At 50.1% G+C, this 27,052-nt stretch overlaps 1 protein-coding gene across 1 annotated transcript in view; it reads right to left on the bottom strand.

Moving 5' to 3' along the window:
- The window catches only part of ABCC6 (ATP-binding cassette, sub-family C (CFTR/MRP), member 6), a 79,767-nt gene that overhangs the window by 35,968 nt on the left and 16,747 nt on the right, over positions 1-27,052 (bottom strand). Inside the window, exons 6-14 of the mRNA XM_011991182.1 lie at positions 25,650-25,711; positions 22,206-22,337; positions 17,961-18,164; positions 16,586-16,763; positions 12,573-12,734; positions 6,114-6,206; positions 3,495-3,698; positions 2,141-2,284; positions 846-933 (exon numbers count right to left, since the gene is read on the bottom strand). Coding sequence (XP_011846572.1) covers positions 846-933; positions 2,141-2,284; positions 3,495-3,698; positions 6,114-6,206; positions 12,573-12,734; positions 16,586-16,763; positions 17,961-18,164; positions 22,206-22,337; positions 25,650-25,711 — 1,267 coding nt within the window. The remainder of the gene's footprint in view (positions 1-845; positions 934-2,140; positions 2,285-3,494; positions 3,699-6,113; positions 6,207-12,572; positions 12,735-16,585; positions 16,764-17,960; positions 18,165-22,205; positions 22,338-25,649; positions 25,712-27,052) is intronic.

The raw sequence follows: 27,052 nt of genomic DNA, 5'->3' as shown, positions 1-27,052 counted from the left end.
AATGTTGCCGTGCTTATCACCTTGGACTTTCTGCATGAGGACACGGACCTGGTCTGTTATAGCAGGAGTCCCCAACCCCCAGCCACAGACTGGTACCAGTCTGCGGCCTCTTAGGAACTGGACCATACAGCAGGAGGTGAGTGCAGGGCAGGTGAGCAGAGTGTCATCTGTGTTTACAGCCACGCCCCATCACTCCCATCACCGCTTGAGCTCCGCCTCCTGCCAAATCAGCAGCAGCAATAGCTTCTCATAGGAGCATGAACACTTGCGAACTGTGCATGCGAGGAATCTGGGTTGCGTGTTCCTTATGAGAATCTAATGCCTGATGATCTCTCGCAGTCTCACATCACCTCCAGATGGGGCCATTTGGTTGCAGGAAAACAAGCTCAGGGCTCCCACTGATTCTACATTATGGTGAGTTATATAATTATTTCATTTTATATTATAATGTAATAATAATAAAGTGCACAATTGGAATGTGTTTGAATCATCCCCAAACCACGCGCCTCACCCTGGTCCATGGAAAAACTGTCTTCCACAAAACCAGTCCCTGGTGCCAAAAAGCTTGGGGACCACTGTGTTAGAGTGTTCCCTGTTGTACACCCAGGATGGCACGAAGTGGGTGCTCGATGAGTGGTCGCTGAACAGCTAGCAGAAAGAACAGAAGCACGGTGCCTGTTTCCAAGTGACACGCAGATGGCGTGATCTGCACGTGCCATCCATTGCGCGCAGCCCCCATCTTCCCCCCATGCTGATGCTGGCTTGCCATTATGGGCAGGGGCAGCCCCCACATCCCCCACATCCCCCATCCCTCCCACACCCCTCCTGCCAGACCCAGCACTCACAGCTTCCAGAGGAACTTGAGTCCACGGCACCAGGGTCAACTTCTTCCAGGCAGAGGAAGGTGACCAGGCGGTCAAAGGACACCCGGGCCTAGGAAAACCGAAGCCCCAGGTCAACCAGCAAGAAGAGCAAAGAACTCAGACTTTGGGTGTCGGTGTCTCAAGATGTGTGGCAACAGTTTCCTGTCTACCAAGCTCTCTGCACATAAGCTCTGTGCACAGGAGGTATGAGGACAAAGTTTTCTAGTTCATGGGAAACGATGCAACCCCAGTGGTGACCTTGATGGTGGCGATCTCCCACCTCCTCGCTCCTACTAATCAGTGACACTGGAACAAGCCAGCTGCCATTCTGCACACAAGACCTGGGAAAAGGATGGTGGCTTTTCCAACAAGATTATCGTCATTATGTGGAACAATTTCAAATGTTGTCCACCTGGGGGCGCTCTCTCAGTCACAAACCCATCTTTGGGGCAGAAAGAGACCAGTCGTTAAAACAGAGATTCCGTCAGGTGCAGGGGCTCATGCCTGTAATCCCAGCACTTTGGGAGGCCAAGTGCAGGAGGATCACTTGAGGCCAGGAGTTCAAGACCTGGGGAACATAGCAAGACTCGTCCCTACAAAAAATTAAAAAATGAGCTGTACGTGGTGGCCCATGCCTGTAGTCCCAGCTACTCAGGAGGCTGGGAGGTGGAAGGATCACATGAGTCTAGCAGTTTGAGAATGCAGTGAGCTGAGATCGCACCGCTGTACTCCAGCCTAGGTGACAGAGTCAGGTGCCCCTGTCTCAACAAACAAACAAACAAATAAACAAATAAATAAGGCTGGGCACAGTGGCTCATTGTAATCACGGCACTTTGGGAGGCCAAGGTGGGCAGATCACCTGAGGTCAGCAGATCAAGACCAGCCTGGCCAACATAGTGAAAACTCATCTCTACTAAAAATACAAAAAAATAAATTAGCTTGGTATGGTGGCATGCACCTATAGTCCCAGCTACTTGGTTGACTGAGGCAGGAGAATCACTTGAACCTGGGAGGTGGAGGTTGCAGTGAGCCGAGATCATGCCACTGCACTCCAGCCTGGGTGATAGAGTGAGACTCCATCCTAAATAAATAAATAAATATTTATTTATTTATTTACCTCTGTTCTTGCCCCTACTTGCCTCTTTTCCAGCTCCACACCCTCCGTCTGCCTCCCACTGTCTTCCCTCTCCTCTGCAAATGGCAGGCGTAAAGAAGCTGGAGCCAGGTGTAGCCCACGCACTCTCCCAGGATGGCTCCAGCCCGTGCACCCACCTTACCTGGACGAGGGAGTGGATGGAGAAGGGCAGGAACGCCTGGGCCTTGTTGAGGATGTTGAGAACCGTGAGAGTCACAAAGGCTTTCTCTGCATCCATAGCATTCTCGGCCACCAGAGTGTGGACAGCAAACACCACCAGTGCGACCTGGGGGGTCGGGGCAGGGGGCAGAACACATGGGGCCACAGTGAGACACGCAAGCATGGATATGGCAGCCCAGGCAAGCTGTGGTGCCTGCAGCGTCCATGTGGCCCACCTGCCATGTCCGCCATGTGCTTCCCTCCATAGATCCCACTCCCAGCGCTGCTAACACATGTCCTCTCCTCAGTCATAAGCTACGCAAGGTCTTTCCAAAGACACAGTGCATTGCTAAAGGCGATGAGTGTGCAGCCCCGTGGCTCTAGGCATCACTAGAGCCTAGGGGAGAACCTAATGCCTCTAGGTTCCAAGCATTGAGGGACAGCAGAGATTCTGATCTTGGCAGCACTGTTGTTATTCTAGACCTGGTGGAACTTGTGATTCTAGAGTCCCTTGGAAGATGACTCTACAGTTGCAGCACGAGCAGCACTTGAGGGCTCTAAGTGTCGGTGCCATTTGTGGTCCTTTTTTTTTTTTTTTTTTTTTTTTTTTCCTTGGAGATGAAGTGTTGTTCTGTGGCCCAGGCTGGAGTGCAGTGGCATGATCTTGGCTCACTGCAACCTCTGCCTCCCGAGTTCAAGTGATTCTCCTGCCTCATCCTCCCAGGTAGCTGGGATTACAGGCGCCCACCACCACAACCGGCTAATTTTTGTATTTTTAGTAGAGACAGGGTTTCGCCATGTTGGCCAGGCTGGTCTCGAACTCCTGACCTCTGGTGATCCGCCCACCTCAGCCTCCCAAAGTATTGGGATGACAGGCGTGAGCCACCGTGCCTAGCCTATGTATCAAAATTTTTAAAGTTGTGGTTTAGGAAGGTTGTTCTGACAGCAATCTGAAATAAATGACAGAATGGCAGGACAAGGATCATGTCCAGTGACAGGGTGGCTATGGACATCTGCTGGCCAGCATCAGGGAAGACACTCAGACCCAGGATTCTAACTCTGCCGCCCCTCCTGCACCCTCCTCCCCACATCGGTAGAAGCCTGGAATTCTCTCTGAGAGTTCAGCAGACTTTATCAGCCACTGCCACCTTTGCTAGAATAATGTGATTAATTCGTTCTTGCAGAAGACAGCAGGGACCCTGAGAAAACAGGATCCAGAATGAGTGGGTTTTGACGGTCAGGGTGGTAGGATCTGGGGAGCTCCACCTACCTCACCCTGCCCCACCCCCGCACTCCTTCCCCAGTGCTGCTCAGCATAGAGACTAGAGTGACGTCACCAGAAATGTAGACACTTGGAAGGACACCAGCGACACAGAGAAGAGGAGGCCGGAGGTCCGCAAGGCGCCCAGCTCCTGGCCTCGGATGCCCAGGACTCTGTCCAGAAAGGCTCCCTCCCAGCCGTGGAACTTGATGGTCTTCGAGTTCCTGAGGATGGAGCTGGTGAGCCGTGCCCGCAAGTCCTTCTGCCTCATTTGCTCTTCCTGGGATCAGAGGGAAAAAGAGAGATGAAGACAGGGACAGATGAGAATTCTTCCCTGCACCCTGACAGCCACCCTTCAGCAAATCCCATTCACCTTGCCAAGCTGCGTCCCAAACCTGTCTGCTTCTCAGCGTCTCAGTCCCTCAGTCCTGGTCCAACCACCATCATCCTGTACCTGGACTTCTGCAGGATCTGCCCCCGGGACAGTGCGCCCCATGGAGGAAGCCTCTGATGCCCGGAGAACAGAGGCAGCCTGAGCCCACCTGGGTATGGTACTGTCAGGAAGGCTACCTGGAGGTGGTTGATGCCCAAGTTACATCTGTTTTTTTAACCTTTTACATTTTTTGTGGAGTTGGGGTCTCGCTATGTTGTCCAGGCTGGCCTCGAGCTCCTGGGCTCAAGTGATCCTCTGCCCTCAGCCTCCTAAAGTGCTGGGATTACAGCCTGAGCTACATCTTACATGACCAGGAGGTGAGTGCTGAGCAGGCAGAGGATGCGGGAATGGAGCTAAAGAGGGAGGGGAGGGGTTTGAGAAAGGGGGGCAGCAAAAACCCAGGCACAGGGAATAGCATGACTCAGAGGACACTCAGTGTGGCCAGAGGAGCACGTGAGCAGGGTCACTTGGCGCTTTGCGGTCAGGCAGAGGAATTCGGGGTCCCCTGTGCTTCACCATGGGGTTGGGGGCAGGGGTATCATCAGAGGGGCAGCTGCCTGGAGAAGGTTTTTCTTTTTGAGACGGAGTCTCGCTCTGTGGCCCAGGCTGGAGAGAAGTGATGTGACCTCGGCTCACTGTAACCTCCGCCTCCTGGGTTCAAGCGATTCTCCTGCCTGAGCCTCCTGAGTAGCTGGGATTATAGGCGCACGTCGCCACACCTGGCTAATTTTTGTATTTTTTAGTGGAGACAGGGTTATGCCATGTTGGCCAGGCTGGTTTTGAACTCCTGACCTCAGGTGATCTGCCCGCCTCAGCCTCCCAAAGTGTTGGGATTACAGGTGTGAGCCACCGCGCCCGGCCTAGAGTGTTTCAGAGGAGGCCACGCAGGAAGATGGAGAAACAGCCCAGGTGACAGACGGACGTTGGGACAGCTGGGCCGAGAGAGGAAGTAAGTTCCTTCCCTCCATCCCCCATCCCTCCCTCTCTCTTTCCCGCCTTTCTTTCCTTTCTTCCGTATCTCCTTTCTTCTTCTGTTGTTCCCTTTCTTCCTTCTCTCTTTCCTTTTCTTTCCTTCCCTCTCTCCCCATTTCTTCCTTCTCTCCCTCATTCCTTCTCTTCCTCCCTCAATTCTTTCCTTCCCTCCTTCCCTCTGTCCTTCCTCCCCTTTCCTATCTTTCCTTCCTTCCCTCCTTTTCTCTCCTTCCCCTCCCTCCTTCCTCCCCTCCTTTCCTTCTTTCCTTCCTCTCTCCTCCCCTTCTTCCCTCCTTCCTTTCTTCCATAGTTCACAAACACAGTAAGTATTGAGAACCTTCTGCCTGCCAAGCACTAACTAGATGCTGAGTCTGCCACAGAGAGTGGCCTGTGCTGTTGCAAAGCTTCGAGTCTAAGGAGAACAAGGTAATCAGCCCCTGCCAGGTGCTTCCTGCGGCGCCCTGTAGGATGTGGGAAGTGCTGTGCAGGGGGGAAAAAAAAAGCAAAAATGAAGCCAGGGCAGGCACAAGAGAGGCTGCTGCTGGGAGGAGAGGGATGAACGTGCTGTTTCCTGGCCAGAGGGTGGCGAGGGAGTTGACGGAGGGTCTTCGGGAGGGAGGGTGATCCAGGCAGAGGGAACAGCTAAAGCGAAGGCCTGGAGGGATGTGTGAAATCGGGCAGGTTTGAGGACGGGGGATGTGGGGGAGAAGGCAGGGAAGGGAGGCAGACGGGTGGAAGGTGAAGTTGGAAGCCATGAGGCCAGTTCAGGGTGGGCCTGGCGGGCCCATGTGGGTTTTTGGCTCAGTCTGAGGAAAATGGGGCCGCTGTGGGTCTGAGTAGAGGAGGGGTGCGACGTATTCGGTTTGCACAGGTCTGCTCTGGCTGGGAGTGGAGAGAGGCTGAGGGCAGAAGCGGGGAGTGCGCCAGGGGCTTGCTGCTATGACCTGGGTTAGAGACCATGGGGTTTGCAGAGCCTGCGCTGGGAAGGGTGACATTCTGGATGCATTTTGAAGGTGACGCCAAGCAAATCTGATGACAGATGGGAGGTGAGAGAAAAAGGCATTGAACTGACCCAGGGCCTGTGGCCTGAACCCTAGAGGGACGGAGCCACTGTCCATTGAGATGGTGACGGGAGGGGTGCAGGTCTGCGTGATGGGCAGCTCATAGACGACAAGAACAAAGCCGGACACGTGGGCTCGCACTCAACTCTCCCCTCCCCATCTCCCACACCAGGACCTGTGGCATCCTCCCTACTCCCTGCCTGGTCCGTCCCTTTCCCCAAAGCCGAACCTGATGGTGGTTCCTCTTCTTGGTGATGAAGAAATTCAGAGGGAGGAGGCTCAGGAAGACGGCGATGGCAGTGAGGGCGGAGGGGCCCAGGAGCTGGGGACAGAGGGGGCAGGATGTCAGGAGATCCCAAGGAGCACAGCTCTCAGAGGCATGTGAACCAGAGCACCTCCATCTTGAATAGGGGCTGGGTAAAATGAGGCTGAGATCTACTGGGCTGCATGCCCAGACGGTTAAGGCATTCTAAGTCACAGGATGAGACAGGAGGTCGGCACAAGACACAGGTCACAAAGACCTTCCTGATAAAACAGGTTGCAGTAAAGAAGCCGGCCAAATCCCACCAAAAGCAAGATCGCAACGAGGGTGACCTCTGGTTGTCCTCACTGCTGCACTCCCACCAGCGCCATGACAGTTTACCAATGCCATGGCAACATCAGCAAGTTACCCTATATGGTCTAAAAAGGAAAGGCATGAACAATCCACCCCTTGTTGAGCATATCATGAAGAAATAACCAAAAAAATGGGCAACCAGCAGCCCTCGGGGCTGCTCTGTCTGTGGAGTAGCCATTCTTTTAAATCTTTACTTCCCTGAAGAACTTGCTTTTGGCCGGGTGTGGTGGCTCACGCCTGTAATCTAGCACTTTGGGAGGCCGAGGCAGGCAGATCACCTGAGGTCAGGAGTTCAAGACCAGCCTGGCCAACATGGTAAAACCCCGTCTGTACTAAAAATATAAAAATTAGCTGGGTGTGGTGGGCACCTGTGATCCCAACTACTCAAGAGGTTGAGGCAGGAGAATCACTTGAACCCGGAGGTGGAGGTTGCAATGAGCCATAATCGCGCCACTGCACTCCAGCCTGTGTGCCAGAATGAGACTCCATCTCAAAAAAAAAAGAAAAAAGAAAAAACGAAACAACTCGTCTTCACTTTATGGACTCGCCCTGAATTCTTTCTTGCGCAAGATCCAAGAACCCTCTCATTGCATCTGGATCGGGACCCCTTTCCTGTAACACAACTGCAGATCCCGAAGGTGGTCAGACTTGGGTCTTAAGATGGGGATGTCAGGGAATCTGATAAGGGCAGCCACCAGGTCCCAGGGGTCTGGGCTCATGGGGGTCTGCTGTGACAGGAGATGCCTGCTGAAGGTGGGGTCCTTCAATGTCAGGGAGGGGAATGGCCCTCTTACATGATGGGGAGAGGGTTATATTCAAGACAGATCGTGCACACACACGAGTGGGACTAGGGGGTGTTCCCAGCCACAACGGTAAAGTTGAGACCTATAGAATCAGGACCTGGTTCAAATCCTGACCCTGACACTTGTGAGTGTGGCCTTAGGGCAAGTCACCTCCTTAAGGTGCAATTCCCTTGTCTGCAAAACGGAAATAGAGTTGTTCTCATTTGGCATTTTATCTTATTACATTTAATTATTTTCCTAATCTTCATTTCACCCCTCATGAGGGTTGTCAGATTTAGCGAATCATCATACAGGACTCCCAGTTACATTTGAAGATAAAGAGTGAAGAAGGTTTTAGTCTAAGTCTCGTGCAATATTTGGGACATACACTGAGAAGTTCTCCCGTTTGTCTGAAACTCATACTTCACTGGATGTCCTGTGTTCTCCCTGGCAACGCTGCTCCCCAACCAACGTGGTGATTTTGGGATGGTTACCTTCCCCCTCTCAGCTTTGGTTCTTGTATGTGGAAAATGTGGAAGTGGGGCTAGAATAAGTGATTTTTAAGTTGCTGTGACTTTCTGAGATTCCTTCACAGGTTATTTGGACCCATTCTCTCGACGAACCCCACCCCAACTCCAGTCTGTGTGCCTCAGTTTCCCCTCTGAGTCCTTAGGAACACTATTTACTTTTTTTTTTTTTTTTCAGATGGAGTCTCATTCTGTGACCCGGGCTGGAGTGCAGTGTCGTGATCTTGGCTCACTGCAACCTCTGCTTCCCAAGCGATTCTCCTGTCTCAGCCTCCTGAGTAGCTGGGATTACAGGCGGGTGTCACTCTGCCTGGCTAATTTTTGTATTTTTAGTAGAGATGGGGTTTCACCATGTTGCCCAGGCTGGTCTTGAACTCCTGACCTCAAGTGATCCACCCGCCTCAGCCTCCTGAAGTGCTGGGATTACAGGTTTGAGCCACCCTGCCTGGCCTGGGAACACTATTTTCTAACCTTGGGCCAGTTTGTTTCCTTTATGCAGCAATGGCGCTACCTAGTGGCTCAGTGGAGAAGTGCCCAGAGGGTAAACAGCAGCCCACAGCAGGGGTTGGAAAAACACTCAAAGGAATGTGAGCGGAAGATGAACATCTCTGTCTGGGGGACAAATGGTATCATTAAACTGTAGCAACCGCAATGTCCACTCCTCCTTCACCGAGATCTCACGGTGATGTTAGGAACTGTCTACCAAGAGGCAGGAAAAGTAATATGCAAAGTAACATGCAAAGTAACATGCAAAGTAACATGGTTGCATTACCTATGGATGTCTTGTTAGTCTCATCTAATTTTTTTTTTTTTTAATGGAGTCTCGCTTGATTGCCCAGGCTGTAGTGCAGTGGTGTGATCTTGGCCCACTGCAACCTCTGCCTCCCAGGTTCAAGTGATTCTCCTGCCTCAGCCTCCCTAGTAGCTGGGATTACAGGCACACGCCACCACACCCGGCTAATTTTTGTATTTTCAGTAGAGATGGGGTTTTGCCATGTTGGCCAGGCTGGTCTTGAACTCCTGACCTCAAGTGATCTGCCGGCCTTGACCTCCCAAATTGCTGGGATTACAGGCATGAGCCACCGTGCCCCAGCTGGTCTCGTCTGATTTTTAGCAGCGGTGGGGTCAACCTGATCAATTGCCCTGAATTTTCCCATGCTCTTCCTCTCTCCCTCTCTTTCTTCCTAATGATGACATTTATGTACTGCTCATCAAGCACTGAGTGCCTTATGTTGTAATTGCTAAGCACCTACCTATTGTTTGCAAGGCCCTGGAATACAAGGTGAAGGCATTGGGAAAGGTCCTGGCCCCTCGTCCTAGCAAAAACAACCATATGCATGAGCATTCGATTTTTTTTGGAGTATTCAACAATTCTGATCAAAATGCTATTAACAGTTTTTACAAGGCCAGGCACGGTGGCTCATGCCTGTAATCCCAGCACTTTGGGAGGCTGAGGTGAGCAGATCACCTGAGGTCAGGAGTTTGAGACCAGCCTGGCCAATGTGGTGAAACCTGGTCTCTCCTAAAAATACAAAAATTAGCCAGATGTAGTGGCGCACGCCTGTAATCCCAGCTACTCAGGAGGCTGAGGCTGGAGAATCGCTTGAACCTGGGAGGCAGAGGTTGCAGTGAGCCGAGACTGCCCCACTGCATTCCAGTCTAGGCAACACAGTGAGACTCTGTCTCAAAACAAAACATCTTTTACAATTTTTAGAAAGAGGGTCTTGCTCTGTCTCAGAGCTCAAATTCAGTGGCATGATCATAGCTCACTGTAACCTTGAATTCCTGGGCTCAAGTGATCCTCTTGCCTCAGCCTCCTAAGTAGCTATGACTATAGGTGTGCACCACCACCGTGTCCAGTTAATTAAAAACAATTTTTTAGGAGATTGAGACCATCCTGGCTAACACGGTGAAATCTTGTGTCTACTAAAAATACAAAAAAAAATTAGCCGGACGTGGTGGGCTGAGGCAGAAGAATGGCGTGAACCTGGGAGGCGGAGCTTGCACTGAGCTGAGACTGCGTCACTGCACTCCAGCCTGGGCTACAGAGCAAGACTCCATCTAAAAAAAAAAAAAAAAAAGAAGAAAAAGAAAAAAATTTTTTTTGTAGAGACAGGATTTCTCTGGTTGGTATGTTGCCCAGGTTAGTCTTAAACTCCTGGCCTCAAGCAATCCTCCCACCTCAGGCTTGATAGCCATTATACGTTAAACGTACCTAGCCAGGATTCAGGCATGGTGGCTAACACCTATAATCCCAGCACTTTGGGAAGCTGAGGCATGCAGATCACTTGAGGCCAGGAGTTCGAGACCAGCCTGGCCAAAATGACAAAACCCCATCTCTACTGAAAATACAAAAATTAGCTGGGTGTGATGGTGCACACCTGTGATCCCAGCTACTAGGCAGGCTGAGGCATGAGAATTGCTTAACCTTGGGAGGCGGAGGTGGCAATGAGCCGAAATTGCACCACTGCACTCAAGTCTGGGCAACAGAGTGAGACTCCACCTCAACAAAACAAACAAACGAACAAACAAAAACCTAACCAGGGCTCTGTAAACCATGGCATATAGTATCTATATGGGAGACATATGGATCCCTCCACCTGTTTTCATAGAGCCTATGAGCTGTACAAAAATGTTTAATAGTTTTAATATTTTTAAATAGTTGAAAAAAATCAGGCCGGGCATGGTGGCTCATGCCTATAATCCCAGCACTTTGAGAGGCTGAGGTGGGTAGATCACTTGGGGTCAGGAGTTCGAGACCAGCCTGGCCAAAATGGCGAAACCCCATCCCTACTGAAACTACACAAATTAGCCAGGTGTGGTGGCAAACACCTGTAATCCCAGCTACTCGGGAGGCTCAGGCAGGAGAATCACTTGAACCCGGGAGGCAGAGGTTGCAGTGAGCCGAAGTTGCACCATTTCACTAAAGCCTGGGCAACACAGTGAGACTCTGTCTCAAAAAAAAAAAAAAAAAAACAGAAGGATACTATTTCATGACATATGAAAATGATATGCAGTTCAAATGTCAGCATCCATAAATAGAGTTTTACTGGAGGAATACCTTGCCTATTTGCTTAGTATGGTCTACGGCCACTTCTGCACTCCACTGGCAGAGGTGAATATTTGCAGGAGAGACGGTATGGTCCCCAATGTAAAAAATATCTACTGTCTTGCTCTTTATGGAAAAGTAACTAATGATAATATTACAAATACCTACAGGGTGCAGCTGTGTGTCCGGCGCTGTTCTACGTGCTTTCTATGTATGGCTCGTTAACGCCTCAGCACCTCTGGGGCAGGGGTGCTCCTGTTAATTATGATCCTCACGTTGGAAACAAGAACAAGAGGCAGAGAGAGAGTAGGTTCCTTGCACAGGGATTCGTAAGTGGTCAGAAGCAGGATTTGAGCCTAGGCAGTTCCCGATACAGAGTCTATTTTTATTTTTATTTTTATTATTTATTTTTGGGAGACAGAGTCTCACACTGTCACCCAGGCTGGAGTGCAGTGGCATGATCTCGGCTCACTGCAGCCACCACCTCCAAGGCTCAAGCGATTCTCCTGCCTCAGCCTCCTGAGTGGCTGGGATTATAGGCACCCGTCACTATGCCCAGCTAATTTTTGTATCCTTTAGTAGAGACAGGGTTTCACCATGTTGGCCAGGCTGGTCTCAAACTCCTGACCTCAAGTGATCCACCCACCTGGGCCCCCTAAAGTGCTGAAATTACAGGCACGAGCCACCGCGCCTAGCCCAGAGTCTGATTTTAATTTAGAAAAAGAAAACGCTATACCACAAAGTTAAAGGAATGAAGTTGGAAAGCAAACTTCATTTGTTTGTTTGGTTGTGTCCTGATGGCTACTTTGTGTCTTTTGAACACGAAATAGCAATTTTTCCCCCTAAAATGTTCTCCTCTTGTGTTTTGTGGATGGTGGTTGTGGTGGTGCCCCAGGGTTACTGGTAACTTCAAAACATGGTTAAGTCACCTACTGGGTACCCTAATAGCACATGGGGAAGTGTCAATGTCATCATCATCATCGCCATCATTCTACAGAGGAAACTGAGGCCCAGAGAGGGTGAGCTTCCTGCCCAAGGTCAAGTGAAGGTCATCCTTATTGAAGACTTTTCCCATTATATCAGCCAATAGTAGGCAAATGGAGACAGGATTAGAGGAGGAGGAGAAGGAGGAGATGGGGGTGGAAGGGGAGGAGAAAAAGGAGGAGAGGAAGAGGAAGAAAGGGACTAGAAGGAGAGGGAGGAGGAGAGGGAAGAGGGGAGGGAGGAGGGTAGAAGAGAAGAGGGGAGAAGGGAAGAAGTGGGAGGGAAGATGATAGGGAGCAGATAGGGAGAAGAAGGTGGAGCAGGAGACAGGAAGAGGAGGAGGAAGGAGGGAAAGGAAGGGGTACAGGAAGAGGAAGAGGGTACGTGGGCAGAAGGTGGGGGGATGCAGGAAGAGGGAGGGTGAGGGAAGGGGTGCAGGAGGAGGAGGCCGGGGCAGGGGGAGTGGGGAGGAAGGCTTGTAAGATTCTACACCAGGAATGGAATCCAGGGTGATGAAGGCAGGACAAGGGTGAGATCTTTCATGTGCCTCTCTCACACCAACCTGGTTCTCCCACAGCCTCAAACTTGCCCTAATCCTGGGGTCACAGCGGACCTCTTCCAGCCTCTTGAATGCTAAGTGAGAAGGAGGAAGGGTGGGAGTGGGGAGGAGGAGGGGGAGAAGGAGGGGTGGGGGACTCCGTTCAAATCCCGTCTTCCTCCCCTCGTGCACCTGCCAGAGATAGACGAAGCAGACCACGATCCAGACAAGAGGCAGCCACAGCCCGTTGAGGTAGAGGATGCTCTCAGTCAGCCGCTGCACATCCACGGACACCAGGTTGACCACATCACCCACCGCACTGGCCTTTCTGGAGCCACTGGACAGAGCCAGGACCTGGTGGGTGGGCGGAAGGAGAGAAGTAGAGAGGGGAGTCTGGGGCAGAGGGACATCCCAGGTGGCTTCTCCGCCCACTGAGCCCCACTTCACGTGTCTGTGAGGTGGGTGAGTAAAGTCTCTTAGGCCAACCTCTCAGGGCTGTTTGAGGATCCACAGAGACGACAAAAATGAAAATCCTCCAGTATCCCTAAAGCACAGGAGACGTAATAATGAATAACATGCATGAAAACACCAGATGAACATGGATAATGGTGGTCATCTGCCCAGTGCTCACCATGTCCCAGGCACTGTGCTAAATGAACAGCCTCATCATGTCTGGGGCGCTCACAGCCGTGAATGGTACCAAGCAGGCACTACCATATTCATTCCATCTAATGCCAGGCCAGGCACAGTGGCCCCTGCCTGTAATCCCACCACTCTGGGAGGCTGAGGTGGGAGGATTGCTTGATCCTAGGAGTTCGAGACCAGCCTGGGTGACATAGCAAGACCCAATCTCTACAAAAACACTTAAAAATTAGCCAGGGGGTTGGGTGCAATGCCTCACGCGTGTCATCCCAGCACCTTGAGAGGCCGAGGCAGGCAGATCACCTGAGGTCAGGAGCTTGAGACCAGCCTGGCCAACGTGGTGAAACTCTGTCTCTACTGAAAATACAAAAATTAGCCGGGCATGGTGGCAGGCACCTGTAATCCCAGTTACTTGGGAGGCTGAGGTAGGAGAATTGCTTGAACCCAGGAGGCGGAGGTGGCAGAGAGCCAAGATCAAGCCATTGCACTCCAGTCTGGGCGACAAGAGCAAAACTCCGTCTTGGGGAAAAAAAAAGAAAAATTACCGAGGCATGGTTGTGGTGTGCCTGTGGTCCCAGCTAGCTACTGGGGAGGCTGAGGTGGGAGGATCACTTGAGTCTAGGAGGTTGAGGCTACAGTGAGCCATGTTGGTGCCACTGCACTCTAGCGTGGGCAACAGAGCAAGACCCTGTCTTTAAAGAAAATGCTATGGATAAAATGCTCTCTATCATTCTCTCACCAAGGAAAATACCATTTCCAGTTAAATTAAGACATGTAAGAGACACCTCAATTTTGGAAGTACTAGAGTGAAAAAAAATGTGAGACTAGAATCAATGAAATGAACACTTACTAATCCCATTCTATGCTAAAGAAACTGAGGCACAGAGAACTTGAGCAACTTTCCCAAAGTCACAGGCCTTGTAAGCTCCTACACAAGGAATGGAACCCAGGGTGACAAAGGCATGACAAGGGTGAGACTTTTCATGTGCTTCTCTGACACCAACCTGGTTCTCCGGCAGCCTCACATCTGCCTTAACCCTGGGGTCACAGTGGACCTCTTCCAGCCTGTTGAATGCTAAATTCCACATGTAGTCCTCTCTTTGTGACTGTGTGAGGGAGTGAAGAAGTGATCCAGGAATGACTGGGCATAGAAATTCTCCACTTAACAAATCTTCGAAGAGTGCCCACTGCGTGACTCACACTGAGCTGGGAACTGAAAATACAGCTGTGAACAACAGAGACCAGGCTTGCTCTCCCGGGACTGGAGTTTGAGGTGGGGAACAAGGCTCTATAATAAAGATTTATATTACTGGCCGGGCATGGTGGCTCACACCTATAATCCTAGCACTTTGGGAGGCCGAGGAGGATGGATTGCTTGAGGCCGGGAGTTCAAGATCAGCCTGGCCAATATGGCGAAACCCCGTCTCTAGTAAAAATACAGAAATTGTGTATACAAAAATACAGGTGCTGTTGGGCACCTGTAATCCCAGCTACTCGGGAGGCTGAGGCAGGACAATCGCTTGAATCTAGGAGGCGGAGGTTGCAGTGAGCCGAGATCGCACCACTGCACTCCAGCCTGGGTGACAGAGTGAGACTCTGTCTCAAAAAATAAGACAAAACAAAAAGATTTCTATCACTCATGCTTTAATGGCAGTTATGATGAGTACCATAAAAAAAGCAGCCAAGGCTGGGCACGGTGGCTCATGCCTGTAATCCCAGCACTTTGGGAAGCCGAGGTGGGTGAATCACCTAAGGTCAGGAGTTTGAGACCAGCCTGGCCAACATGGTGAAACCCCGTCTCTACTAAAAATACAAAATTAGTGGGACATGGTGGCACACACCTGTAATCCCAGTTATTCGGGAGGCTGAGACAGAAGAATTGGTTGAACCCAGGGGATGGAGACTGCAGTGAGCTCAGACTGTGCCATTGCACTCCAGCCTGGGCGATGAGAGCAAAACTCTGTCAAAAAAAAAAAAAAAAAAGAAAAAAAAGAAAAAAAGAAGCCCAGAGGTTAGAGAGGAGGGATCTGATCTCATTGAGAGATCAAAGAAGGCCTCCCAGCAGGCGGATGGGAAAAAGGAAGATCAACGCCTGCTCGCCTGCTCGCCTGCTCGCCTGCTCAGGTGGCCTTCCTCTTAGGTTCAAGGAAATGTGGACTCTCAAGGCAGGATAGGACACACCCAGCACTGGCATGCTCAGGGGAACATGAGCCTGGGACATAGCACTCTGGCAGGACAGCATCAAGAGCTGCCCTCTCGGCCATCCAGGAGCTGTTCCCTCTGTCCCCTCCTCCCCTAGGTGACAGCTCAGGTATCGGGGAGTGAGACTTACATGGGATGGGACCTGCCCTGGCTCAGATGCTCCATACCCCACAAGAGCCAATAGCTCTTGCAGCAGCAGTTTAGGGACTTAGCTTCTTAGTCCCCTGAAGGGACAAGAGCCACTGCACCGAGAGAAGTCGAAAGCTGTGGCCTCCAATCAGGTATTCACAGTCAATGGACAGAACTTCCAGCCCAGATGCAATTTTTTTTTTCAGATGGGTTCTTGCTCTGTTACCCAGGCTGCAGTGCAGTAGCACGACCTCAGCTCACTGCAACCTCCACCTCCCGGGTTCAAGGGATTCTCCTTTCTCAGTTTCCTGAGTAGCTGGGATTACAGGCATGTGCCACCATGCCTAGATAATTTTTGTATTTTTAGTAGAGACGGGGTTTTGCCATGTTGGCCAGGCTGGTCTTGAACTCCTGACCTTAAGTGATCCGCCTGCCTCAGCCTCCCAAATTGCTGGGATTACAGGTGTGCACCACTGCGCCCAGCCTAGGGGTCATTTTTACTACAAGCAGTATTATCTGGGAACATAGTTGACAGGCCACCTTATCAGAAGGTTAAGCCTTTATCCTCAAGGGGTAATGAGTGGAAGTTAAAATTAGGCTCAAAAATTAAAATTAGATTAGGGAGAGTGGAAATGGTGTCTAGACAGTGAGAACTACAAAGGCCCCAAGATGGGTGGGTGCCTGGAATATCTGAGGAACTGAAAAGAGACCTGTGTGACTGGAGGAGAGTGAGCATGGGAGGAGGTGGGTGTGTGTGTGACGGGATGAGGTCAGAGAGTTACCTCTCAGATCACACGACACCTTACAGAAATAACTAAGGAGGTGAGGCAAATCACTTGAGGCCAGGAGTTTGAAACAAGCCTGACCAACATGGCAAAACCTTTTATCTACTAAAAATACAAAAATGAGCCAGGCGTGGTGACACGTGTCTGTAGTCCCAGCTACTCAGGAGGCTGAGGCAGGAGAATCGCATGAACCCGGCAGGCGGAGGTTACGGTGAGCTGAGATTGCACCACTGTACTCCGGGCTGGGTGACAGAGTGAGACTCTGTCTCAAAAAAATAAATATATATAAACAAAGAGAAATAACTAAGGAAGTGAGAATGTATCCTGAGTGACTCTAATAAGTAAGGACTGAATGAATGCGTTCTCAGCTGCTGGTAACATTATCATCAGCTCAGTGATGTTGCTTTTCCTGGTCTGGGAGGACTGCACTTGTCCCCCAGGGCTCACCTTTCTGTACACCAGGCCAGTGATGGCCGACCGCAGCCTCATCTGCAGCACCTTGAGCCTGTACATGTTCTGCTGCTCAAACAGCGTTTGCAGGCAGGCCGAGAGGAACATCAGCACGGCGAGGAGGTAGCCCTTCCAGGCTGGAGGCTTGGGATCACCAATGAACTCCAGGAAAAGGCTTGCAGGGAAAGGAGGGAGAAGGTACAGCTGGTGAGAGGAGGTGCCCATGGGTGTGGCCTTTGCCCAGACCAGGCCAGGTGTGGAGGATCAGTCGGTGTGATTGACTTTTTTGCAATAATGGTCTCCGTTATTTCCCCCACTGTCCATAATACTCCTTTTCAATCTGACTGCAGCTCCTCAAGATCAAGAGGTGGAGTTTTTGTCCCCACTTGTTATGGGCTAAATTGTGTCCTCACAAAATTTATATGTGGAAGCCCCTACCCCCAGTACCTCTGAATGTGACTGTATTTGGAAATAGGGCCATGAAAGAGGCAATGAAGTTAAAATGAGGTCATTAGGCTGGGCCCTAATCCAACCTGACTGGGTCCTTATAAGAAGAGAAAAGGTAGACACACAAGGAGACACCAGGGGGCACACACAGAGGAAAGATTACATGGGGACACAGGGAGGAGGTGGCCAACTGCAAGTCAAGGACAGAGGCCTCGGATGGAACCACCTTGAAGATACCTAATCTCGAACTTCCAGCTTCCAGAATCATAAGAAAATACATTTCTGTTGTTGAAGCCACTCAGTCTGTGATGCTTTGTTATGGCAGCTGAGCAGACACCACTTGAATCTGGGCTGGCTACAAAACCAGCTTTGGCCAACAGAGTACGGTGGAGGTAAAGCCATGCTGGCTCTGAGCCTAGGCCTCGAGAGAAAATGTGGCTTTTGGCCTATTTCTTAGAACCCTCCCAAGCAGCCACATGAACAAGTCTGAGCTAGCCTTTTGGAGGATGGGAACCCACATGGAGCATAGATAGCCATCCCAGCCTCAGATACACAACTGCAGGCACATGAGAAAACCCAGCCAAGAAAACAGGAACCGCCCAGCTGAGCCCAGCCCACATTACTTACCCACATTACCATGAACTAAATAAATGAATGCTTGTAATTTTAAGCCACTCACATTTGGGGCATTTTACAGCAAAAGCTAATTGATGTAGTCAGGTAAATACTTGCTTATTTGCCCTTCTGGGGGTCAGTCACTTTCTCATTAAGCATTTCCCTTTCTCAGTATCCTTCTCACCCACCCTCCAGTGTCCTGAGCACCAGATGTATAAGCAGAGGCAGGAGAGCTGAAGCCCCCTGGCCCTGGAAGGATGCCACTAAGAGACCACCCACCTTAGCAGGGCACTTGAAGTCTGGGACTCACCTGAGCAGCTTGGGGACAGTGAACCTGAAGACATCACCGATGACGAGGCTGAGGGTCCCCAGGAGGAAGGTAGAATGGAACACCTGCCAGATGGCCTTCAGCAGTGGGCCCCACTGGCTCCCTTCTTGCCGTAGGAACGGCTCAGTATCTGGAGCCTCCATGTCACTGCTGCCTTTCCTTTTAAATGTTGTTGCCTTGGTGTGCCTTAGGGGAGGGAAGAGATTGGCTCTGAGTCCCATTTTATACTCTCAGCTGCCAGCGGCAGGGCCAGGCATTAAAGGGTTATTTTCCAAACAATGGAGATGGGTGGGTGTGGATCCAGGCTGGCTCCCTCACCCATTCCTCCTTATCACCCTGAGTACCCACTTAAGAGACAATCACAGGAGTTGGGGGCATGGCAGGAGGGCACTCTGAGGCCTCTTAGATGGCCATAGGAAAGCACAGTGTTGAGCACCTACTACGTGCCAGGCACTCCCCAGCCATCCTAAGACCCCTGAGAAGCCAGGTGGGTAGACTTTGCCTGTGTTTTCCACCAAGATGTCCCTAATATCAAGTCCAGCTCCTGCACACAGCAGGAGCTCAATAAACACTTGTCAAATGAATGGGAAAAACAGATTGAGTGACGTGTGCAAAGGGCCTAACGAGAGTGCCCCCTGCACATACTGTTACAAAAATTTATAGAAGGAAGGAAGGAGCTTGGCTGGGTGGACAGAACTTGGCTTTGGAGCCAGGAGACTGTGATTCCAATGCCTGCTCTGTCTCCTCTCCTCTGAGCCTTAGTGTTTCCATCTGTAAAGTGGGGTCGGGGAAGAGTTGACTGCGAAGTTTTCTTTCTGGCTGGAGTTTTTGCTCAGTTCTATTCAAGCTCTTTGCCCCAGAGAATCAGTGTGTTTAGCCTGCAGGCTCCATAGCAAGCGTTTTCCTCTCTGGCAGGTCTCACCTCCCATCAAGGAAGACGTCCAGATTAGTGGCTGATGTCTGGTCTCTGGACTGAAGGCCATTTAGTGCAGATCTCACAAATGACGGTGGGGCAAGGAATGGGCATATGCATGAGTGACATGGGCAAGGTGTGAGTTGGGGGATACAAAAGGGAGTGATAGAGGCCGGGCACGGTGGCTCACACCTGTAATCCCAGCAGTTTGGGAGGCTGAGGCGGTCGAATCACCTGAGGCCAGAAGTTCAGGGCCAGCCTGATAGCCTGAGCAACATGGAGAAACCCTGCCTCTAATAAAAAATACAAAAATTAGCTGGACATGGTGGTGGGCGCTTGTAGTCCCAGCTACTTGGGAGGCTGGGGCAGGAGAATCGCTTGAACCCGGGAGGCAGAGCTTACAGTGAGCTGAGATCGTGCCACTATACTCCAGCCTAGGTGACAGAAACAGACTCTTAAAAAAAGAAAAAAAAAAAAAAAAGAGAGATAGGGACTGTAGCAAATTGAAGACTGCACACGTTGTCCAATGCTGTAGACTCTACCCAAATCCAATCTAATACTGCCTTGTGAAGATGTGGCCTAGGTTTGCCAGATCTACTTCGAGACCAAAATTCCAGATTTTTATTTTTATTTATTTGTATTTGTATTTATTTTTTGAGACAGAGTCTCACTTTGTCGCCCAGGTTGTAGTGCGGTGGTGCGATCTCAGCTCACTGCAACCTCTGCCTCCCAGGTTTTAAGGGATTCTCCTGCCTCAGCCTGCCGAATAGCTGGGATTACAGTGCTCACCACCACACCCAGCTAATTTTTGGATTTTTAGCAGAGATGGGGTTTCGCCATGTTGGCCAGGCTGGTCTCGAACTCCTGGCCTCATGTGATTTGCCCGCCTTGGCCTCCCGAAGTGGTGGGATTTCAGGTGCGAACCACTGCGCCCAGTCTAGAATTCCAGATTCTTATGGGATTGCTCCAAATTTTAAAATATTGGCAACTTATTTAAAAAACAAAACAATACAAACAACCACAAAGGCCCATGTGCGCCAAACATACCTTGGGAAGCTGACTTGACCAGCAGGTGGCTGTTGTGTGACCTCTTAGGAGGACACCCTCTCCCTTCCCCCAGTGATTGCAAAACACTTCAGAAAGGAAACCAAAGTTCTCCGTGGGTGCAGTTGGTTGGTTCAGAAGCTGAGCGAGCCTGGTCTTTGTATAACCCCGTCTTTCCCCTTTCTTTCTGTCAACTGTTTATGGCAGGATTCTCAAACAGTTCTGGAGAATGTTTCTACTGTTTAGTTCTAGTGATGGGTGACCTGTAATTTTTATGTTGGTGGGGATGCCGGGACTTGGCAGAGGTTCCTCCCAGAGCACCCGTGGACTGAATTCTGCCACTTCTGTAAAATCATTTAAAGATAGAGGATGAGTCAGGTGCGGTAGCTCACACCTGTAATCCCAGCACTTTGACAGGCCAAGGCAGGCAGATCAGCTGAGGTCAGGAGTTCAAGATCAGCCTGCCAACATGGTGAGACCCTGTCTCTACTAAAAAAATAAAAAAAATTAGCCAGTCGTGGTGGTGCACGCCTGTGGTCCCAGCTACTCAGAAGGCTGAGACAGGAGAATCACTTGAACCCAGGAGGTGGAGGTTGCAGTGAGCCGACATCATACCACTGCACTCCAGCCTGGGTGACAGAGTGAGACTCTGCCTCAAAAAACCAACCAACCAACCAACCAACCCAGTGAAGGGGTTCCAGCAAGCCATGCCTGGGGTGACAGAGAGAAGTGATGTTTTGGTTCGCTCACACTACTTACTCTGTTTGGAAAAACACATGCCCTTCCTTTGTGGGAACAGCCCCTATCATCTTCTGTGGCTCTGAAGGGACCACAGTCATGGAACCAGCCTTCTGAGTATGGGATTGGCCCCTGACAGGCACGTGACTCCAGCCAGGCCAATTAGAGGCCTTCCTTGGGATTTTCTATATGGACGTTAAGGGAGAGATGCTCTCTCATTCTGTTGGGGTTTGCTGAACTTGTGTGGGAAGGGATAGGCCTTATGGAGAGACCAACACATAGATAATAGTTGGGGTGGGAGAGGAAGGGAGAGAATCCTGACATCATGTGAGTCTCCGGATCCAGCAACACCTGAGGCTAGATCCTCTTACTATGTGAGCCTGTAGTATCAGTCTCTCTCTCCTCTCTCTTAATGTGTGGGATTCAGCCATCTGCAACAACTACCACACAATCCCAGAGTATGCAGGGAAACCTAGTTACTCTTCCCACAGAGCTAACTTACTTTTTTGTTCTGTCTCCTGAAACACCAGGCTCCGGTGAGGTTAAGCAATGTGTCCAAGGTCATCACTATTCGAAGGCAGGGCAGCATTTAACCCAATTTTATCTAATCCTATGTTGCAGGCTAATAAAGCTAGACCAGAATTTCTCAAATGAGGCATCCCAGGCTCTAAGGGCTGCAGAGAAGTTTCCAGAGATGCCACTGAGGGCAGGAGTGGACACAGTGGATAACTCCAAAGATCTCAACACCCTCTCGATGACTAACAGTGCTTGAGCACTTCCCATTCGCAAGACATTTGCAAGTTCTTTTCCATAAACCATCTGTTTTTCATCCCCATAAGCTATGAGCTGGGGCTAACGACATCCCCACTGAACAGATGAGAAAACTGAGGCCCAGGAAAGGAATTGCTCAGGTTATACAGTAAGTGAGCAACTGCCTGCATGTTATGAGTTCCCAACCCTCCACCCCAGCCTTAAAATACCTCTTCTGTTTCCTGCCTGTCATTCTGCCATGAGTTTCCTGTTTGTGGGAACCTGTGATGCATTCTGGGAGGAACCGTATATTGAGCCTGATCAGCGGTTACTACTTAGTGGGATCAGTTGGAAGACAAGGTGGGGAGGCGGCAGGGCAGCAAGAGTAGTGTTGGGGGCTGGACTGGGGGTCAAATGATGAGCTTTTCTTTTCTTTTTTTTTTTTTTCAAGATGGAGTCTCGCCCTGTCACTCAGGCTGGAGTGCAATGGTGAGATCTCCACTCACTAACCTCTGCCTCCTGGGTTCAAACGATTCTCTTGCCTCAGCCTCCTGAGTAGCTGGGACTACAGGTGCCTGCCACCATGCCCAGTTAATTTTTGTATTTTTAGTAGAGATGGGGCTTCACTATGTTGGCCAGATTGGTCTTGAACTCCTGACCTCGTGATCCGCCTGCCTCAGCCTCCCAAAGTGCTGGGATTACAGGCGTGAGCCACCACACCTGGCCAATGATGAGCTTTTCTGAAGGAGCATCAGGTGAGCTCTCGACCTCCACTCACTTACCTCCCGGCTGCGCTGCGGTTCCTCATCCACGCCTTTTCAAGCCGGGAAACAAGTTCTTCTGAGGAGTTTTCCTTCCCAAGCGACCAGAGGTCTTTTGGTCTCAGTGGCCTCCTGTAGCCCCTCCAGACCAGCCTGCAAAAGACGGGCACCAGGGCGAGCTTTTCCTGCCATTCACCCCTGCAGGATCCTGGCCAGGCAAGTAGCTGTGTGATCCTGGGTAAGTCACTTTACCTCTCTGTACCTCTACTGGCCCCTGGATAAAAATAAAGCAATTCACTAACCCCATCTAACGTTTAGAGGGCACTTCTCAGTTCACAAAGATTGTCTCATTAATTCTTATGTGAGCCCATAAGATAGATGATTATGGTTTGTTTGTTTGTTCGTTTCAGATGGAGTCTTGCTCTGTCTCCCAGGCTGGAGTGCAATGGCACAATCTCAGCTCACTGCAACCTCCACCTCCCCGTTCAAGCAATTCTCTCACCTCAGCCTCCTGAGTAGCTGGGATTACAGGCACCCACCACCATACCCAGCTAATTTTTGTATTTTTTGTAGAGATGGGGTTTCACCATGTTGGCCAGGCTGGTCTGGAACTCCTGGCCTCACGTGATCCACCTGCCTCAGCCTCCCAAAGTGCTGGGATTACAGGCATGAGCCACCACACCCAGCCTGTAAATTGATAGTTTATAATTGTATAAGTGTATGAGTATATTATTATAGATCTATTTTACAGATGGGGAAGGAAATAGAAATGCAGAGAGATTAAGTGGCTAAACCAAGGGATAGCCCTTGGCAAGGGAAACAGACATTTGCCTGGGAATCAGAAATCCATTGTCCAAAACTATCGCTGTAGAAGAAGCTTGAACTCCTCCCTCAGCTTTATTTTTTAAATTATTATTCTGTCTTACTCTGTTGCCTAGGCTGGAGTGCACTGGCGCGATCTGGGCTCACTGCAACCTCCACCTCCCTGGCTCAAGCGATTCTCATGCCTCAGACTCCCGAGTAGTTGAAATTACAAGCGCCCACCATCACACCTGGCTAATTTTTGTGTTTTTAGTAGAGATGGGGTATCACCATGTTGGCCAGGCTGGTCTTGACCTACTGGCCTCAAGCAGTCCTCCCATCTCAGCCTCCCAAAGTGCTAGGACTACCGGTGTAAGCCACCACACCTGGCTAATTTTTGTGTTTATAGTAGGGACAGGATTTCGCCATGTTGGCCAGGCTGGTCTCGAACTCCTGGCCTCAAGTGATCTGCCTGGGTTGGCCTTCCAAAGTGTTGGGATTATGGGTGTGAGCCACTGTGCCTGGTCTCAGGTCTCTTTAATCTTTCTGATGACACCAGCCAGAAGGTTGTTCTGGTCTCCGACGCTTCTCTAAGCCTCCCAAGTTCCCTTTTCTTTTTTATTTTTATTCTTTTTATTGTTTTGAGATGGAGTCTCACTCTGTTACCCAGGCTGGAGCGCACTTGTGTGATCTCAGCTCACTGCAACCTCCACCTCCAGGGTTTAAGTGATTCTCCTGCCTCAGCCTCCCGAGTGGCTGGGATTACAGGCTCCTGCCACCACACCTGGCTAATTTTTGTATTTTTAGTAGAGACGGGGTTTCACCATATTGGTCAGGCTGGTCTCGAACTCCTGACCTCAGGTGATCCACCCGCCTCAGCCTCCCAAGGTGTTGGGATTATTGGCGTGAGCCACTGCGCCAGGCCATCAGGTTCCCTTTTCTAATGCAGAGCCAACTTGGGGAAGCAACTGTTCTGACATAGAAATTACCAATGTGCTTGATTTTCCCCGAAATTATTTTTGGAGTTCTCCTATACAGCAAGTGATGCTATAGATTTTTCCTATTTTAGCAGTGATAGAAAGTTTCTTTTTAAAAACAGTTTATTAGAGTAAAAAAAGTGACTCAATTTAATTTTTGCCCCAATAGGACAAGAAAGCATCAAGAGCGGTCCATAAGTGCTTCAGTTTGGGAAGCAGGGACTGGCTCTGCTAGTAGAGCTGTTTAGAAAACCTCTAAGCTCTTTCTACCAACTTCATACATCAGAAGCCTGATATTTTTCATTTATTTAATAGCCACTTAGGCCAGGTGCAGTGGCTCATGCCTGTAATCCCAGCATTTTGGGAGGTCGAGGTGGATGGATCACCTGAGGTCAGGAGTTGGAGACCAGCCTGACCAACATGGTGAAACCCTGTCTCTACAAACAACTACAAAAATTAACTGGGCATGGTGGCAGGCGCCTGTAATCCCAGCTACTCAGGAAGCTGGGGCAGGAGAATCGCTTGAACCTGGGAGGTGGGGGTTGCAGTGAGCTGAGATTGTGCCGTTGCACTGCAGCCTGGGCAACAAGAGTGAAACTCTGTCTCAAAAAAAAAAAAAAAAAAATAGCCCCAGCACAGTGGCTCATGCCTGTAATCCTAGCACTTTGGGAGGCCAAGGCGGGTGGATCACCTGAGGTTGAGAGTTTGAGATCAGTCTGACCAACGTGGAGAAACACTGTCTCTAATAGAAATACAAAATTAGTTGAGCATAGTGGTGCATGCCTGTAATCTCAGCTACTCGGGAGGCTGAGGCAGGAAAATGGCTTGAACCCGGGAGGTGGAGGGTGCAGTGAGCCAAGATTGTGCCATTGTACTCCATCCTGGGCAACAAGAGCAGAACTCCATCTCAAAAAAAAAAAAATGTTACCACTTACACTCATTATGTGCCAGGCCCTGTTCTAAGTGCTTTACGGATCTTATCTTATTTAAGCTTCACAACCCTATGAGGTAGGTGCTATTATCCCATTTTGAAGGAGTGGAGACTGAGGCACAGAGAGGTTAAGTAACTTGTCCAAAGCTACACAGCTAGGAAGTGGTAGGGCCAGGATTCAAATCCACGTGTCAGGTGCTACTGAGGTCTGAATGCAGTGTGGTCAGGAGGGAGCACATCCTCAAGTGCCTGGTGAGCTGGCCCAGGAGAAGCAGCTGTTTTCTCTATCTGCCTGGAACCCTCCAGAAAGTAGACACTTGCTCCTTTATCTCCTCACCCCTGGGGCTTAGCACATAGTAGGTGCTTATTAAATGTTGGTGGAATGACTGAAGTCAAGTATTGGAGACAATTCTATTACTATAAAGCACCTGCTGTGTGCAAGCACTAAGCATTGTCTGTCTCATGAAGGTTGGGTCATCCCCATTTTACAGAGGGGAAAACTGAGACTCCGGGGGTTTGTGATATGGCCTGCTGAAAGGCAGAGCTGGGATTCAAATCCACATCTCACTCCAGTCAGTGAATGGGAACAGGATGCAGATGGTGAACACTGAACACGAAGAAGAAAGCACTGAGGCTGGGATGGAGAAAGTCTTGCTGGCCTTTGTAAGCATAGAGGAAGGGCCATGGGTGGGAATCAGAGCAGCAAATGCAGGTGGGTGAGGTACCACCCCAACCTTTCCCTGTGACTTTACTTACCCAGAAACCCACCAGAACATGGCTTTGGAGGGGAAGGATGCCCCAGCCTCTGGACAGGCGTTCTGCAACAGAGAGAAATGGAGAAGGGAAGTATGTGGCAAGAGCAGGAAGGTAGGATGAACTGACTGTGGTTTTTTTTTTTTTTTGAGACAGGGTTTCACTCTGTTGCCCAGGCTAGAGTACAATGGTGTGATCTTGGCTCACTACTACCTCTGCCTCCCGGGTTCAAGCGATTCTTCTGCCTAGCCTTCCAAAGAGCTGGGATGACAGGTGTGCGCCACCACACACAGCTAATTTTTTATAGTTTTAGTAGAGACAGGGTTTCACCATGTTGGCCAGGCTGGCCTGAAACTCCTGACCTCAAGCGATCTGCCTACCTCGGCCTCCCAAAATGCTGGGTTTATAGGCTTCAGTCACTGCACCCAGCGCTGACCGTGTATTTAGTACTGAAAGTACACATTGAGGTGCCCTGTCTCCTTGCCAGAGGTGCACACCAGTGAGCTTGGTGCTTCCCAGCAGGCAGGGTAGAAAGAGGTTGGGCCACAGGCCTGACAATGTCCATAAGGTGAGAACTAACAGTGGCTCAGAAGAACAACTGTGATTATACTGAAACCAAACCTTGCTCTGCATCTCAGAAGCAAGGACCCTACATAACAAAGACAATGAGATCCTTGACAATATCCCTTGGCAAATGTTGTGAAGACCTGTCATGGGATTTTGTCGGGTGCTCCAGGAAGATTACAACAGTCTGTACTCTTTACCAGTAAGGCGTGAAGGGGCCCATTTCACCACATTTCTGCCATCATAGTTTATCAGCTTTTAAATGTTGTTGCTACTCTTGTAGGTGCAAAAAAGATTTCTATGATAGTTTTAGTTCTTCTCAAGCCTTCGAGTAATTTTTTTTTTTTTTTTTTTTGAGACAGGGTCTCCCTCTGTCACCCAGGCTGGAGTGCAGTGGTGCAGTCGTAGCTCACTGCAGCCTTTGTCTCTTGGACTCAAGCAATCCTCCTGTTTCAGCCTCCACAGAGCTACTCTATGGGACTCCACAGAGCTACTCTGTAGTGGGACTACAGCCATGCGCCACCACACTTGGCTATTTTTTGAAAACTTTTTGTAGAGATGGGGTCTCACTGCATTGCCTAGTCTGATCTAGAACACGTGGGCACAAACAATCGTCCTTCCTCAGCATCCCAAAGTGTTGAGATTACAGGCGTGATCTACTGCATCCAGCCCATTTGAACCTCTATTTATAGGATGTCAGATCAGTCTCTTCCTCAAAAGAATTGTTTCTTAGTTTCACAAACTGCTTCAATGTTACCTATTGTAAATCTCTCATGAACTTCTCCTACAGAGCACTCACCCCAGGGGTAATTTTCTGTTTCCCCCCCCTTTTTTTTTTTTTT

Source organism: Mandrillus leucophaeus, unplaced genomic scaffold (assembly GCF_000951045.1).
Source record: "Mandrillus leucophaeus isolate KB7577 unplaced genomic scaffold, Mleu.le_1.0 Scaffold390, whole genome shotgun sequence".
Lineage (NCBI taxonomy): Eukaryota > Metazoa > Chordata > Mammalia > Primates > Cercopithecidae > Mandrillus > Mandrillus leucophaeus.
This window is presented reverse-complemented; position numbering and strand designations above follow the sequence as displayed.